This window comes from Brachyistius frenatus, unplaced genomic scaffold (assembly GCF_029030835.1).
Source record: "Brachyistius frenatus isolate BFR_SWC_R1_liver_20210118 unplaced genomic scaffold, ASM2903083v1 Contig_73, whole genome shotgun sequence".
NCBI lineage: Eukaryota > Metazoa > Chordata > Actinopteri > Embiotocidae > Brachyistius > Brachyistius frenatus.
This window is the reverse complement of record NW_027210672.1, coordinates 1914210-1931808: the sequence shown is the minus strand read 5'-3', so window position 1 is coordinate 1931808 and position 17599 is coordinate 1914210. Positions and strand designations below refer to the sequence as shown.

Here is a 17599-nt window from a genome sequence, read left to right as displayed (position 1 = left end):
GTGGGAGATGGTCATGACCAAGTGTCTGGGTGTGGGTCACCTTCAGAAAGGCCTGTTTTGACTCGTTTTTTTTTTTTTCTTTTTTTTTTTAAAAAGGTTTACAATACAATCACATGCACTAATATACAAAAAAACCCACGATTTACACTCATTTTGCAGATATTCAGACAGGCCGAGATGCGCGCGTTCTTTTTCGGTCGGTCTGCGTGACTCGCGCGTCTCTCGACAGCATCACGCGGCCGCTCCGACGGGAGCTGCTGTCCTGCCGAGAACAGTTGGAAAATGGAAGAGTGCAGTCATAAAATGTTTACTCTGTCAAGAGTGGAACTGAAATACTTTTTCTAATTGAAGAGAAGGCCATGTGAGGAGGGAGAGCGTTTGGAAGTGTGTGATTATTAAAGCGGTTGCTAAATATACAATTACAGACGCGGAGGGAGGGTGGCACGTTTCCCAGAGAACGGCGGAGTGACGCTTAAACCGCACCAGCAGTTTTCTGCATTCCTCAGAAAAAGAAAAGAGGGAGGACATCAGCCTTGAGCCAGAGACACTGTTCAGATTAGGCTTTTTGTTTTCCTTCTGTGTAAAAACATCACTATTGTTGAAAGTATGATTTGCTGTATTTTTGTAATGAAATCCTGTTGATCCTCACTGGTCTTTTTTTTTTTTTTTTTTTTTTTACAGAATTTTTGTGATTTCTTGGTTAAGGATATTAGATTTGTTCCATGACGTTGCCAGACAAGGAGGACGGGAAATTAAGTCCGATCCTCCAAGTGATTCTTCATTCTCCCACAACATCTTTGAAAGCTTTTTTATTCTTATTCTGAATTCAAACTTTGAGGTGAATTGTTTTGTATAATGCAAACCTCCAAAAATAAGCTTCATTATGTGCTCGGGGCCTGAAATCAGTTGGGACTCGGGAGTCAGAGTGATGTGTTGAGAAAACCAGGCAACAGAGTTCCTGTATTCTTTAGCTGGAGGATCTGTGAATGGTATTTGGGCTCGGTGGAGGCGGGGCGAGCGGCAGAAAAAGTCCCCCCCCCCCCTACCTCCGAGACCTGGTTTGAACTCGTTTCCATTTTTGCCCCAGCTGCTGAAAGACATATCAAATCGCATGTATTCTTTGCGTGCGGCGGTATTGTGTGCGGTGTTGTGGTTGGAGTCGTTTTGCGACCGTGTGGTAACGTGCTGGCACACCGGTCGACTCCAAAAACCTCCGACAAACAAAGAAAACGCTCGATCTGCCGCGGGCCGCAACGCGGGGCCCGGTGTTGAGTTCAGAGCGAGGTGAAGCAGATACACACGGAAGGAAATAATTAACATGCTGGTTGTCGGCATGTCATGCCCCTCATAATGGTTAAGTGACTTCTAAAATGTTTTGACAAGTTTTAATGGGCTTCAAGTGTACAATTACAACTTTTAACCAGTTGAACCCAAGACTATCTTCCTTTTTCCTGCCTGTCGTTAACAAGCTCGTGTTACAATCTAGTGAGGCACACAATAGAATTTAGATTACCACAAATAAGGCTACTCAAGAATGAATTTGCACCATCGTGGTATGAAATGGAACATGTTCATGTTGTTTCTACAGCAGCCCAGAAGGGACAAACCAAACGCTGGCTCGAGAGAAGGCATTTTGAGTTTTCCCTGAGTTTTCCAGACCGTAGATTATCCAACATGCTTGCAAGGCGGGAGGGTGGGGGGGTTGAACGGTAGGTGAACCTAATTGCTCGATGCCACTAAATCCTACATACTGCTCCTTTAATATCTCTGCGTTTTGAGTCCGCTATTTCCTAGGCCTTTATGTCTGAAGGATATAAAGTCTAGCAAATTGAAATGATTGTAGTTGGCCCTAAACGTCTTAGACTTGTTTATCCAATCACGTAGTAAGTCTGCATGACAGCCTTGGCCTCCTGCACTACTGTGAATTATTTTAAGAGTTATTTATGATCGGGACATATCCTTGAACTCACACATGAAGTAAATCTCCAGTACCCTGTTCTTTCATCTGCATATTATTCATAAAATCAGGAACTTCTTGTTCTGCTGAAATGTGCAGACGTTCATCCATCTATTTGTTACTTCTCGGCTGGATTATCGTAGCTCTTCGTTGTCCCCGGAGGACTCTGAAAACGCCCCCCCTCCCACCTACCACCACCACCACCACCACCACCACCTTTGTTTGACAAAGCTTGAATATAGATGAGGGCTGGGAGGACTTTGTCCATCTCTTTTTTTTTTTTTTTTTTTAAGTGTCCGTTTGCTTTTTTCTATCCTAATTTTCTTGACACCGTGTTTTAACGTGGTTGTTTTTACTTTCTTGTGCTACATAGTGATTTGCACTTAAAAAAAAAAAGAAAGAATTAAATTGGTATTTTTGAACTGGACAGAAGCCCAGTAGCAGCTGTTTCCCTGTTCTAATCAATGTCTTCATGCTCAGCTAGATTCATCAAAATGTCACTGACCAGCGGACGCAGTCGGTGTGCTTGCGGTAGTGCCGCTGCGTGCGGTTGTTGACGTGGTAAAGCACGATGACGCAGGCGATGAAGTACAGTGCCTCGCCCGACGGCAGGAAGTACAGGTTGGCCCGGCAGTCCCGTCCCCGGTAACCGTATCTGACGTGTCAGCGTCAAGGTTGACATCATCCAAAGTGCCATTCGTGTTATCATCATCATCATCAACTCGCATGCAGGCGGGAAATTTTGGACTTCTCTCAATGATGCTATTTTCAGTTCAGTGCACCGTCCCTTTAAATATATCACACCCACGTCTTCCCATCTAAATCCAACGCTGACTCTCCTCTCGCGGACACTCGACCCGCACCGAGATAGTTTTCCGTGAATATATATTGCGCGGCTCGAATCCAGGAAAGGGGCCGACACGGTGAATGTAACACGACGCTTCGAACTATTAAAATGAGAGGCCGAACGCCGCCTGCGTAGTTCAGGAAGGATACACCCAGTCCAGCTCCAGTCTCTCGGAGGGCGGCTCCATCTTCAGGTCCTCATAGTTCTGGATGTTAGAGGGGATGTACATGGTTATGGGCCGACCTCGGATGAACATTTTGATCGACTGTCCTGGAACAAAAACACAACAGTGACGTATATCTGTGAGCGGACGCAGCAGGAGACAGAGAACTTCATTTCAGAACAGACGTATTTCATTTCTGACTAACGATGGTGGCCGCTGAGGAAAAAAGGAAATTTAGAAAAACGTGCATTCCACAGGAAGTAAATCCAACGCAACAGAGTCGTTGTCTACATTTTGCGGCGGAAACACTGTTTCTATCCAGGGTCTTGTGTTTGTTTTTAAACCGCCGGGATGTAAACATCACTGAAATGCAACACTGCCTGCACCAGTCTTTTCACATTAAAAGCCTCCCACGGGCTCAACGGGCCTTTTTCCTTCTATTTTGGAGTTTTTCATTCTATTTTTCATTCAATTGTTTGGCTATTGTTTTGAGACTTGTCCATTATTTCAGTGCTGATGTTTTATTTGAGGATTAACAACAGATGTATCTGCTACATATAATCAATCTGTTTTTTGCATCACGATTCTCGCTAAAATGAAAATCGGGATATTTTTTCGCTTAGAATCGAGATGACGATTCTCTCGTGATTTATTTTCCCAACATAAATGTTCATATCTTTAATTTACCTGATACTGAAGACAAATCTAAATGTGATGGTGCCTGATACAAGATATTCTAGTAAAATAATAATAATAATAATAATAAAAATGCTACGACTGAGTCTAATAAAACATTTACGGCTCGAATTGTTCATAGATACAGACTTCAGATGATTTATCATCACTGATGAACCCGAGTACATAAACTAGACCAAAAACATTCCAATGGGCGATTTATGTTTTTCATTTGGCTGTTCTATTGTTACCATTACAAGATTAATTTTTTACAAATTGCCCCTTTTAGAAAATTCTTTAACTTGGGTCAAACATAAATATTATTTTATTTTTTTACTTGAAACTGATTACCGCCCAACATTTGCCATAAATCACCTAATAAAGTTGTTTCCTTCAGTGTTAATAAACACATCTGGTAGACGCAGAAACAACATCAGTGTCATCCTATTGGAATTCTGTTCTCGACACCTGGTGAACTGAATACTCTGATTCAAAGTGTCAGTGTCGTTGCACTGGTCAAGTACTAATTGACGACAGCAAAAGACTGAATGTGGTAACGCAATGCATTGGAAGAGCAAAAAGAATAACGAAGTGACATAACAGCAGACGTACCTTGGCTGTAAGTTCCTCTTCTGGAGCCCGGGGATGCTGCATATGAACCAAAAGCACACGGTCAGCCAGACTGATAAACACAAAGATCCTCTGATGTTTTACATCACGGCTGATTCCAGCTCGTAGCAGATGTGAGGTGACAGTGATCTTGACCTTTGACCCCCAAACTTTAAAGGATAACATCACTCCTACAAAGCTCTGATTTGAGGAAACAAGCGTCCATGAGCACAGTGTACCAGAACCTACTGAATTACCGAACAAATCGGACATGACACTCGGATTAGTAGACAACCGATGACACTTGGAAATACTCAGCAACTGCAATTGTAAGATCAACAATTTCCAGCTTTAACTTCCTTCTTTTTCGTTCACCTCATACTAATGACGTAACGGAGTGTACTCGAACACTCCGGGTTGCAGGAAAGGAATGAGGCTTGGAAACGGGGCTAACCAGGACCAGACTGAAGGCTAAACTCTCATTAAAAGCTACGCCAACCGCAAGTGCGGTTTCTTGGGAAATACACTCATTTAATTTGCGCAAACGACTACAAAACATGTGTGAACCGGTGAGAAGCTGCCGGGGCGCAAGAGTACAGAAGTGCAGTTCGACTCGGGTCGTAAGCCGGGCCACACCGACACCTGGGAAAAGTCCCTAACTTAAACACAAGGACACGTGATGATGATTTTTTTTTTCCTTTTTTTTTTTTTTTTTGAAAGACCCAGAAGCCAATTTTGAATCCTCCAAACCGCATTCAGTGTAGAAAAAAAAACCAAAAAACATTTCTCGCCTTACTGCAGATAAAAAGGTCATCTGACAATCAACGGGCCCTGTTTTCTTAATGCAAACACGCAGACTGCTGAGTGATGTTGACTTGACTAATCCCAGCCTGCCAGAGCAGAAAAAGGTTTCATGACTTCACCTGCACCGGCGATCAGATCCTTGGCCCGGCTGTGGAGAAACAAAATAAAATTTAAAAAAAACCACCATGAGAGACAGATTTAGGACACAATACAAATTAGAAGCTTTGATCCATCGCTTTGTGACTTTAAATTCACATGTGAGGAATTTGCGGGGCCGTTCAAGGAAGCGTCTCTTTGACAGGATATATGAGGCTTCCAGCAGCCGTAGGAAAATAAAGTGCGCCGTGTGTGCGTGCGGGCGGGTGACAGCTTGTGAGTGATGGCAGCGGGGCTCACTTCTCGAGGCTGGGGGAGCGCGTGAGGAGGTTGGCCGAAGACGCCGCCTTCTTGTCCAGGCGTTTCCTCTGCCGCTCCACGTTCGCCAGTTTCTCGCTGTTTCGTCGAACCCTTAAAAGCAGCACAGTTACAAATTCAAATAAAGATAAAAAAAAAAAAAGAGTCAGCTTCCCCCTTTAAAAAAAAACCAAAAGAACATCGAGTAGTTCCCACACAGAAGAATGCAGCCCCATTATCAATGCATGCAGGCGTACGAGTAAGCTATCAGTGCGACTGTATACATGTGCGCGAAGAAATTTTGGACTGATTTCATTCTCATTGATCTCGAAGGATAAATCTGGTTTAATAAAACGTGGATCTCAGTTTTTACTTTTGGGAATAATAACACCAAAGTGAATGAACTTTGACTAAGCTACTCCACTCGTCAATCTGTCCAGTTAAGCCCTGTTCATGTTTACTAATATTTCAAACAACAGGGCAGTGATTTAAGGCCGGCGTCGTGGCAACTGTTGATTTTCGATTTCTTTTTTTTAAATATTTTTTTTTATTTAATCAGCTACAGCTGCCTGTTTAAAGACATTAAAAGGATAAACTCTGGTCTATTTCAACCTGGCGTATTTCTCAATAATGTGGCTGTTGTGGCTCCACGGGTCACATTCAGTTTGTCCGCTCCACATGCGATGAAGAGATTCAGGGAAACCGGGAGTCACACGAAACAGCCATCAGGCTAATTACTACAATCTCCCTGTAGCTTTAAAAAAAACATGTTGTTTTTTTTTTTGGTTTTGGTTTTTTATACAAATACTTTGAAATGTTTAGGAGTCTGACAGAAAGTAAACAGAGGACCCAGCCTCCTGAGATGGATCATTTTCTGAATCCATCAGGGATCCTGTCTGCTGGTTTATTCCCATCTGTGAGGCTGTGAGACTTTTCTGAAGCGACTTTGTAAAATCTCAGCTGTGAAACGACAACAAATGAATTTGCAGCCTCAATAAACATCTGCCAAAAAGGAATAAAAGGATGTATACGAAAGCTGTTTCCAACATGTCGCAAGTCATATTATGTGCTGAGTGTTCGGTCTGCCCGTTAATAGTAAGGCGGGCGGTTCGAAACCCCCGTCCGTACGTTGAAGTGTCCACGGGCAAGACACTGAGCTCTTAAGTCGCTCCTGACGTGTGAATGGGAAACGGTGTGAAGTGTTTTCAGACTGTAATAAAGCACTAAATAAGTGCGGACCATTTATCGCCCTGACAAGTTGTCCTGCGAGGATATCTCTGACGCAGTTTGAAAAATTGGCCACTCTGGGTTGTTAATTTCAGGGTTTACTTTCAGTCAGACTGTAAAACAAAAGTTGAAAATGAAAAATGTTAGAATCACATTTGTTGGAAAAGGCTACATGAGGAGCTTCTGCTATTCGACTTGATGTTATTATTAATTTATGCGACTCCTCGTTTCCCCAAATCTTTACAACAGGAGGTGGAGAGGCGAGATCCATAGATACACAATATACATATTATATAATAATTATACAATATTCGTTTCATAGCACCTGAGACTTTCCATTCATCCCAAGCTGTATTCATTTATTTTATTTGCTTTTGTGTATATAGTTTGAGTGTCTGTGTGTGTGTGTGTATTTATTCATTGCCTTTATTTTTTTCTGAAAGAATTCTTATTTTATGTCATTTTTTTCTTATTGTGTGCACGATTTTTGTGTTTCTACGCTGCTGTGATGACCAAATTTCCCCACTGTGGGATTAATAAGGTCTAAAGTCTAAAAAGATGGAAGTCTATACACTCATACAGACTGAAATGAACCAGAATGAACTTCTAGAGGCAGTCTGAAACATTACGGCTCACAGGTGCAGCGTGAACAGCTAACAGCTGATGAACCATTCGCAATAAATCCCAACCATAGTTTTTACAATACGAGAAGCCATCACACAAAGGCAGCGTACAGATGTTCGCCGTAGAGATACTTTAGTTGATTGCATGAGTGACAGAAAGGTTAGATTCATGCTTTTTTTCTTCAAACTATAGTTAGAAAATTAGTAAGTAAAAAAAAAAAGAAAAAAGAGGAACAAACCGAATGTTTGGCAAAACCCACGTCAGATAAACTTTCCCACATCCTGCTTTGGGTCCCAAGGATCAGTTTTAGACTCGCTTGGCATCAGAAATACGCTTTGCAACTTGTCTGCGAGAATAACTTCACTTCTAAAAGCTGTTTTCATTGTTCAGCCCTTACGGAGAAAAAACAAAACACATTTCCCATGTTTTCCACATGCTTGTCCGCATGTTGTAACTTTTTCACATGGGGAGCTACATGTTCATCAGTTTTTAGGTACGTGTGAAATTCATGCGTCTCAAACTGAATCAACAAGACCAAACATGATCGTATGAATCATAATCGGGTCTATTAATGATCGCCTTTGAGACACGTTTCATGACGTTCCTGCCGCTATGGTGTAATGGGCCAAAAAAAGAAAAAAAGAAGCTCTGCCGTCTATCTATGTCACCAGGCGTGGATCTAGGAAGCGAAACTCAGCTGGAAATCCCCCCACACCCCCCCGCGGTGTCACCACATGTCCCCTGAGAGGACTGGGTTTTTTTTTTTATTAACGGCTCAGACCTCTACACAGCCGTCCGACGTACGGGAACAAATAAAAAGCTTCCGTATTTGCATAAACATGCGTCGCGATCGAACTCATCGCTGAGCGTTCGAATGTGGAACAGAGCTTCTTCAACAGATGTTGTTTATCAGACAAAACCCATCTCACCGGCCACAACAAAGAAACAGCACAGGCGAAAACATGCATGCACAAGCACTTCCACCAGTAAAAAAAAAAAAAAAAAAAAAAAAAAAAAAAGAAAGAAGCTAGGTGCAAACTTCTCACTGTTAGAAAGGAAAATCATTGGAGAAGGAATCGCTGCATGCAGGATGCGGATTTGTTTGTTAGAAGTGATCAACAAGGTTAGGGGAGAATTACGTTGTAAAAAAAAAGCACTTAAAAGAAAGCCCGTGCGATTCTGCAAACCCCCACCTCCCCCCTCCCCCCGGTGGGATGGAAGATCTTTTCGGTGGCAGTGTGTCAACTCTGCACATCTGCATCGTCTTACGGAGCAATCAGTCGTCGTGCTTCGTTGCTACGTGGATGTTGTGACCGAGAGGAGCAACGTGGAGCCTCTTTTTTTTTTTTTTTTTTTTTTTACAGATGTTGGCCTGTTTGGACATTTTACACTCCAAAAAAAAAGAAAGTCCTTCAAAGGTTCCATTTGTACAGGCTTGTAACCCCCCCCCCCCGCCCCCCGCCCCCCAAAGGTTAAAGGTTAAAGTCCTGTGACCTCACATTCCCTTCATCGGTCCATCCGTTCTTGTGAAGGCAATCCATCAAGAACGCCTCGAAGTGTGCTGAAGAAGAATTTGTCCCAAATTTGGCAAAAACCTTGACTTGGTACCAATGATGACCCGATACGATTTTGGTGTTTAAAGGTCAAAGGTCACTGTCACCTCACATTAACCCGTGCCTGTAAACCCAGTTTTTTTTAGGAGCACCTTCGGGGAATTTCTTTAAAATTTGTCACGAATGTTCACTTTGGGCTCGGCAATGAAGTGTTTTGATTTTGGAGGTCAGAGGTCACTGTGAGTTCAATATCTATATGGGTCCCGGGCAGATGTACATTTAAACTACACCTTGCGTGATTAGCGGAGGCATTTTCCACTGGACTCAAATCTCGGTGACAAAGAAAGTACTTGTCTATATGTCGCTCGGTACGAATGAGCACCACCATCATGTTCTTCTGCAGCTTTATGTTCCCTCCTCCTCTAACACAAAGCACATAAAGGCTGCAGCAATGGAACATGTCTTCCCCCCCCCCTCGTGTTCCCTGATCTCACAGGGCATAAACATGTCCCGACCTGAGGCTGATTGTTTCATAAAGCGGGGATGCAGTAAAAGTTTTGGTTTGCAGAGTCTGAATCAGAAAAAGTGTTACAGATGATTCTTTCCTTAAAAGCCATGCAAGTAACGGTGAGAAAAGGTGATTATGGTTATGAAGAAAGCAGCAATGAGGCAAGATCACGCACAGAGGCTTCTCTCCCTCCTGGATGGTGGACAGGGGTCCAGAGCGGGAGCTGAGGTTTTGGTCGGAGGTCCTGGGCGAGGCCGAGGCCGAGCCGGGCTCCTCTGGAGAGCAGCTGCCGTCCTGGAAGTCCTCCCTCTGGAGGCCTCTGATCGTGGTGGGCTGAATGGGCTCCTCCACTGATGACGTCCAGGTTAGTTCCTTTTCCTGCTCCCCTCCTCCTTCTTCATCTTCCTCCTGCTCCACATCCTCTTCCTCCATACCGGGGACGCGGTGGAGCTTGGCCCGGGTCCCCTCGGGCACAGGTTGCTCCGAAAGGAGGGCATCCTCCAGGTTGAGGCTGTTGACCCGTGTGGTGAGAGGGAGCCGGTCCTGCCCCGGCTGGGTGGGCTCGGTCTGGGTTGACCTGTCCTGTGTGGCTGTTCTGCTTCGGAGCTCACTGGACACTGGGCCTCCTATGTGGCCATTAGCATTGGTCACAGTGCTGTCTGGTGATTGGCTAAAGGTAGTTCAAAGGTTGAGAACAACACAGGACAGTCATACAGGTAGATTACACAGACATATGAACACAACCAGCCTTCTGAATGGACCGACATGCTTCGGATGTAGCACAAACAATATAACTGGCCCCACATCATCAATCCTGTCCCTGTAAGCACTCGGCGGGATGGTGCGGTACCTGGCAGAGGTGTGGCGGATCCCGTCAACTGCTGAGCTAGAAGACAGCTTCCTGCTGCTGCTGAAACCATCTGAGCAGCACACCTGGTTCAGCACCCGTGCAGCAGCCGGGTTCACTGAGGGAATCGGAGCAGATTATCAGTTCGCAGCGATGCGTTCCGTAAGTCCTGCAACTTCCTATGAACGATGGATGAGCAGGGTTCATTTTTGTACACGAGTGCCAGTGCTCAGGACCATCACCCACCTGCTATGAGCTGCTGCTTCAGTAACGGCAGGAGCTGATTGTGAATGTGGATCTTGCGCAGGGCGTCAGCCAGCGAGGACTTCAGCAGCGTGATCTCGTCCTCCTGCGCCTGCAGACGCACCTCCATCATCGACGCCCGGTCGGGGAACTCGGCGCTACTGTCGGCCGACACATCGTCTGTAAAGAGAGCAGCGGAAATTTCATAAATTGAGAAGCAGGCTTTAGTGTGAAAAGCCTGTCTGACGAACTGAATCTGGATTGCACTGTTGCTATAAAAAAAAAAAAAAATCTTTATGCACTTTAAAATGCAGACCTGAGAATTCAAGCACAGATCACATTGATTTATAATTAAGACTGCAACTACTATTTATTTTCATGATCAATTATTCTGTCAGTTATCTCCTTAATGAGTCATTAATTAAGTTAGTAAACTGTCAGAAAATGTGTAATTTCGCAAATACAAAAGGGGACCACATAAAATGTTTCATTTTATCCGACCAAGATAATTAAGTTTTATATAAGAGAAGACTGTAGAAACTGATTTTTCAAAACAATTCATTGAAACCAAGACTTTTCTGCATTGTGACTTTTCTGCATTTCTTCAAAGGACTGTTTGAAGGCTTAGGCTTGGTTTTAAGGGTTTAAGTTCAGATGTTAAGGTGAGTTGTTCAGGGCTTGGGAACGTGTCCTCACATAGATAGAAAGACAAACCTCTAGTATGTGTTGTCTGGTGTGCCGTTCGTTTTTTAGGGGATTACAGATGTTTGGAACATTGCACTCTGACAGAGGAGAGTCTCCGAAGCTTCTCAAAGACCCGATTGTGTGTGTGGACTAGAGCTACAGCTCGGGTGTGTGTGTGTGTGTGTGTGTGTGTGTGTGTGTGTGTGTGTGTGTGTGTGTGTGTGTGTGTGTGTGTGTGTGTGTGTGTGTGTGTGTGTGTGTGTGAGGAATGCCTCCTTCTGTCCTTGGTGTTACAGAATGGAACAAAGCTGGCGAGCAACAGGAGGATGTTTTCCTGCTCCATCTCTACTCATCTGTGTTAGTAAGTCCTCGTGATGACTCAGCCACTCGACTCTCGCTCGGCCCTGCAAGTGTGTATTTCTGCGCCGCAGTCCAACGAAACTCGAGCATTAATTGACCAAGAAATTGGAAGGAAATGTCTTTCCCGCACCGTAATAAGTAGGTAAGAGGTCCTCAGACACCACACAAATCTTTCAAAAGGCTCACGGAGCAGAAGCTCCACAGTCAAGAGCCACAACCTAGAATTACACAATGCCAGTAATTGTCGGTCTCCAGCTCCCCTTCCACCTGCATCGAAATATTCTGGTTATTCGAGTGGCCTCGGTGGGAGAAAAAAGAAAAGAAAAAAAAAGCGCAAACACTGCAGAGTAAATCACACATTATGACCTTCTGACATGTAAGTGAGAGGACCGTAAATTCCAAAAAAGCCTACAATTACCTCAGCTGGATATACCTGGCAAACCGCCAGCACAGGGCACGCAGATCGTGTGACACGATGCCATCTTGCGTCCCCAGGTAGCTCCGTTCGATACACTTACGCACAGATTAAACACACGTGACGCTTTCCACAGGCATCCAAAACGGCCATAACATTGTTTCACACCTAACATGTTGTATGATCTGGATTCCAATCTCAGTTATTGTTGCACTGATTCTGGTTTTGCATCAGGACACACGGGAGTTCTTCAGCCTGTTGTATTTGAAACGAGGAGGAGGATACAAAGACAGTCGGTATTTAACAAGCAGCGAATGTTGTTGTTTTTCTACCCGCAGGCGGTTCTTAGTGTGTGCGAAAGCCACTGTGATGAGTGACAGCTGTCAATTTCACAGACCGAAGACAGATTCCCTCACAGAGGAGCTCTGCCATGTTGCCTGAAAATTAGATTCTATTTTAGTAAATTAAAACGGTTTGATAATACAACAGTGTGGAGACACAAATTTATTCTGGAAAAAAAAAAGAAAGGACGTTAAATAGAATAACGGAATAACTGTAAAAATGAATGATAGATAAGATTTTTCCAATTTAATATTTCAAGAAGAAAGAAAAGAAAAAAATAATCACTAAGTCACTAATATATCCTGTTTTGAATATGTTTATAATCCATCAGACATTGGATTGAAAATCAAATTTTCTTTTCTCCCTTTGAACTCCTCAGTGCTGCTTGCCGTCGACCGTGTTGTGATAGGCTCTTCGCACAGATGACACAAAGCTCCTGAGCTCGCTGAACTACTCGGCTGCAGGTGGTTTGAAAAGTTAAAAGGTAAATATTAATGGTCGCTTTTTTTAAAAAGAAATCATCATCGCAAAGTTTGCAACGTTTAACCTACGCTCGTTTGTTCTCTTTAAGTTCGGGAAGACGACTCGTACAAAAAGGAGGAGTCGATCCTCAAAGACACCGGAGCCTCGGCGGCGGGAGCGACCGGTGGTGAGGCAAGTTAACGTGTCCAATCGGCAGCCCCTGATGCGGGTGGACGAATGGGACCAAGAGTTCCACATGACCAATGGCCCGATGTAGACCGATGTCACTCGCCCGTTCAGCCCAATAGCGGCCAATCGGAGTCTACGGCTTGAGCGCGTTAAGATGATGTCACACACACACACACACACACACACACACACACACACACACACACACACACACACACACACACACACACACACACACACACACACACACACACACACACACACCAGTCAACCCCTGACAGCAGGGCGCACACAGGTAAACGCAACATTAACTTATTTTCGACCTTCCTTGAACGCAACAGTTTGGATTTCTGGTGCATTTTTGTGTCATAATTTCAACTGTGAAGAATTCAGATTGATATATTTGTCTTAATAGTGCAACTGCATAGCTCCTCTCCGCACACCATAATCTACCGAATGAAAACACCCCTGAGCTGCAGGCGGTTACACAAGAGCAACGTGGGCAACCGATATTTCTGTTGAATGCCCTCACTGTATTTTTTGCAACAATCCTTTGCGTGCATTTTGACCGTGAGCATTATACTATCATAGTAATTCAAAAGTAACAGACATCAATGTGGAGGAATACTGACTTTATACTTCATCCACGAGTCGGACTTCTGGCTGCATGTTGGCTCTTGTAATGTTCTCAAAATTTTTTTTTTTTTTTTTTTTTTACTCTATTAAACCGATCTGAATGCTTGCAGCTGCATAACACGGTCGATTACAACTGCCCTTTGTTGGGTTTTTTCGAGGTCGGCTTTGTTGAATGTAGGTTTCACATATTGTAGTTGATTAGGATCGATTCCGTGGGAAACGTGAAGGCTTTTGTTGCCTCTGATTGGCTGACGGTAATTCATATCCTGTTTACAGCCCATCGTAGAAGTTTACAAGTCTGTGATTAACGGTATAGAAGCACATTTATCTTTCCCCGTTCCTAAAATGTGGGTGCGAGTTGTTTTTTTTTAGCCTCCCCCCCCCCCCCCCTTACCCCATCCGCCGCACATGCAGATTCTCACGTGTAGAGACTCGGGGCCGTAAACTGGAGCTCAACGAATGCCATTACATTTGGAAAAGCCTCTCTCCTTCAGCAGAGCTGATGAGAAGCATGTGTTTGGTTGTTTACTCGGCACGATCAACATCTAATTCAGTTTGGTCACAGATTGCTGATCTGCGGAGGGACTGTCTGCTTCAAAGCTGCAGACTTAAGACACGCCGACATTTACCTGTCGAAGCTGCGGTGCCGCTCATCATCGTCCATAGTGGTTAATCTCACAGAGCCCGGCAGCAGCATCTTCTTCCTCTCCTTATGTTCTTTTGTGTTTCTTGGTAAATAGCTTTTAGGTGCATTACTGCCCTCTGACTGTAGTTTAGAATAATAGTAAGGGCGCTCCCCAGAAAGTCCTATTTAATGTTACCACTATACGATCATGTTGTTTTTTTGACATTGTCATGTTGAAAAAGATTTATATTTGTCTTTTATAAAAGTCAGCAGAGGAAAATCTTCCCAGTGCCGCAGATCTGAATGTTTGTTGTTGCATAAACAACCTGTTGATGACGACCGGGTGTTTGTGATTTTCTTCACCGGGATAAAGAGAGAACCGGATCGTGTGTGTCTGTGCCGTCACACGGTAAAAAGGACACATCCACCATCAGTCCGCAGACAAACTCTGTCCGTTACATGTGGCCACTGTCTACAAAGGAGGGGTGGGACGTTTGCCAGCTGACCGACGGAGCAGCCGGTGGCCTCGTGGGAGCTCCGGCATGTCAGTGCGTCCTCTGACGATGTTTCCCTTTTGTAACTATTTCGCTGCAAGACGCATTTCATCATCGGCGCAGTTGCAAACTACCCTGGAAGTGTTGCAGCTTCGGTGGAGATAAAATTCCTTCAAAATGTTACATCTACCGGGAGCTCTTGTGATCTGATGTTCCTGTAGAATAATGAGGGGTAGGGCTCTAATAGCTGTGACATGGAAGCCATTCAACCTGTTTACCAAAGTGAAAGAGGAACAACTCTCTCCCGGTCGCACTGATTCAGGGCCTTTATTCGCGAGACTGTTCAGAATCACGCTCAGGACTTCCGCGGAGTCTGTAAAACACATTTGATCAAACTTTCTTATAGGAGGGGAGATTTTGATGTCATTAGTTGGAGTATGGCTTACCAGGTTAGCAGAGTAAACGTCGTGTGGTCCTTTGACCAGTTAGAGAAGATGAATAAAGTCGGCTTTAACGAGCCTCCGATGAGATGAATCAATATCCAGAATCCAAAACAATTCCAGTGTTCGGTGTCATCCGAATTATGCCGCATGGATGACGCAACTTAAAGAAATCGGACCTTTTGTGCAACCTTCAAATGATCAACAACCACGAATAAGCTTCAGTTTGATAGCTGACTGAGAAGAAGGGCAGAATCTGAAAGACTGCGTTTAGAGGTCAGAGCCTCTTCTGTTTTTCAAGTGTTTTCAAAGTCTGCCGTGCCGACAACGCTTCCTCGGAAGTTGAGGTGAAACAATGACACCTCTGATAAATGTGATGTAACGGGGCATCATTTATTTACATTTAGGTTTGACCAACGTGGAATTTCCATCATAATTTCCTCAGAAATCTAAATTTCAAATGACCCGATATGTTTTTGTCATTTCTTAAAAACTCTGTATTTTCTCTTTTACAGATAAATTGTGTATTCAATTAAATACATGAACGAGACAGTCCACCGGTGAAGCCGCGGTCATGTGAATCCATTTCAATAATGCTGTCTAAATATCGACGAAGACGTGAAACCAGTGGTTAGAGCGGGTAAATGGAATTGTTTTGATACACACATGCACAATCTCTGCACAGAAACGTACCACAAAAGAAGAAGGAGCTGCTTCTGCATCCTCTGTCTACAGTTCTATATCCTGTTTTCGGTCTTCATGCTAAGATAACCAGCTTCTGACGGTATCGGATCTTTTGTACAGAAATTTGTGTTATCTTTTCATCGTACTCTTGGCAAGAGAGCAAAAACAAAAAAAGAGATCGTTTTCTAAAATGTGTAACTCTACACCCCGTCGACATGGTTGTAAGATCTGCAAGTTAGCATGTCTACGATTGTCGACGGATAACACGGAGTCACGCGGGAGAAGCCGAGCTGACTCTCTTCAATAGGTAGACTGGAGCTTTACTAGCTGCGCTCACAACCCTCCTCACACAAACCCGACCTGGTGATGAACAATTAAAACATTCCAATCCCAGTGCTGAAACGTGGACGGAAAAAGAAGAAAAAAAAAAAAAGCTGAGGAAAGCAAAGCACGTGCTGAAAGGCCGGTTCCCACTGTGTTGGACCTCCTACCTTGTCTTTCTGGGTGAGGGGGGTGAGGGGTGGAGCCTTCATCAGTCAGGGTGCACTGTCATTAGGAAGTACACCGCTTTCACTCTGAAACCCACAAAAACCCATTTGATCCAACACGGACAAAGAAAAAAAAATAACACGTGGATTTTTTTTTTGTGGCTCTCTTTATATTTCTGTCAGTCTGTATATTCTGCATCTAATTCTAAGTGGTTTTGGGGGAGGTTCTGTTAAAATGGAGACCACACGGGGGGGAGGTACAAGATCTGCAGTCCCACAGTGAGACTTTCCTTGGTTTCCAGGAGATCCGAGCTATTACTGTCAGAACAGTCTATTTGCGTGAATGTTCTCACACTGTCCGAACAGAGACGGCCATCTGGAGCGTTTTGGCAGCGCGTCAGCTGCAGCACGTATAGTCGCCTTTCAAATAGCACACACTGTCATTTTTTTATTCATGTTGTCTAATGTGTAAACTCACTACACATTCCGAATTGGCCTCCCCAGATGGACAGACCCTGCAACTATAACTCTGCTTACATTACACAGGTCGATCAACCGGCTCCCATCACACTGAACGTAAGCGCCAAGCCTCCACACGCTTTGTCCACTGACAGTTCTCATTTCATATACTGTAGCGAAGCTGATTAAAACGCAGCTGTTGCCACGGCAGCAGACGATGCTTCAAACGTGGATGTTGCTGCAAAGAAGCTACAGAGTTTAATATGCGGACGCTACGTCCCGCCCGCCGATAGCTGTAACCTGACTGCACCGCAGGCCCGTCAATCAAACAGACCCCCAAAACACCGCTTTTTGAAGCTTATTTTCTAACTAATGACGGCATTATTTTCAGATGGACGGCCAGAAAACGAATAAGAAGGAGGGACTTTAGCTAACAACACCATAAGAAGCGGTAGAAAGAAAGTATTGACATTGTATTTGATAACAGAAGTTGAATTGGGAGTCTGCGGAGCCGGAGGCTTTTTGGAGCCGACCTCTAGTGGCACTTGGTGGTATTGCAGTTTATGACACTTCTGCATCTGCCTTATTTTTCAGACCCGGAAGCTCCGTCCACTTTTAGATACGGTCTGTGCTGGACACTCAAGATTAGTGTCACCAACTCAGTACCTGATAAATGGTCACAACCTCCCCGTTACATCCGCAGACGTACACCTGTTCCTCTGGTGTCTCCTCTCCCCCCACGTGTCCCTCATCTCTCCCGTTTGTTTTGTGGTCATGACATGTTGATATGACGTACGTGAACCACTGTCAATACCGAACCACTGTACTGTACCATGGCCCAAACGGGAACCAAACTGAACTCTGACCCTTA

At 44.3% G+C, this 17599-nt stretch overlaps 1 protein-coding gene across 2 annotated transcripts in view; it reads right to left on the bottom strand.

Annotated features, from left to right (window-relative positions):
* Positions 1-17599, bottom strand: part of eml3 (EMAP like 3) — a 41939-nt gene that overhangs the window by 14926 nt on the left and 9414 nt on the right. The window contains exons 2-9 of one of the 2 annotated variants that reach the window (XM_069708019.1): positions 10454-10630; positions 10211-10325; positions 9536-10030; positions 5452-5562; positions 5175-5203; positions 4255-4290; positions 2954-3074; positions 2463-2612 (exon numbers count right to left, since the gene is read on the bottom strand). In XM_069708019.1, the coding sequence (XP_069564120.1) occupies positions 2463-2612; positions 2954-3074; positions 4255-4290; positions 5175-5203; positions 5452-5562; positions 9536-10030; positions 10211-10325; positions 10454-10630 (1234 nt within the window). The remainder of the gene's footprint in view (positions 1-2462; positions 2613-2953; positions 3075-4254; positions 4291-5174; positions 5204-5451; positions 5563-9535; positions 10031-10210; positions 10326-10453; positions 10631-17599) is intronic. The other variant, XM_069708020.1, reaches the window with a different exon arrangement.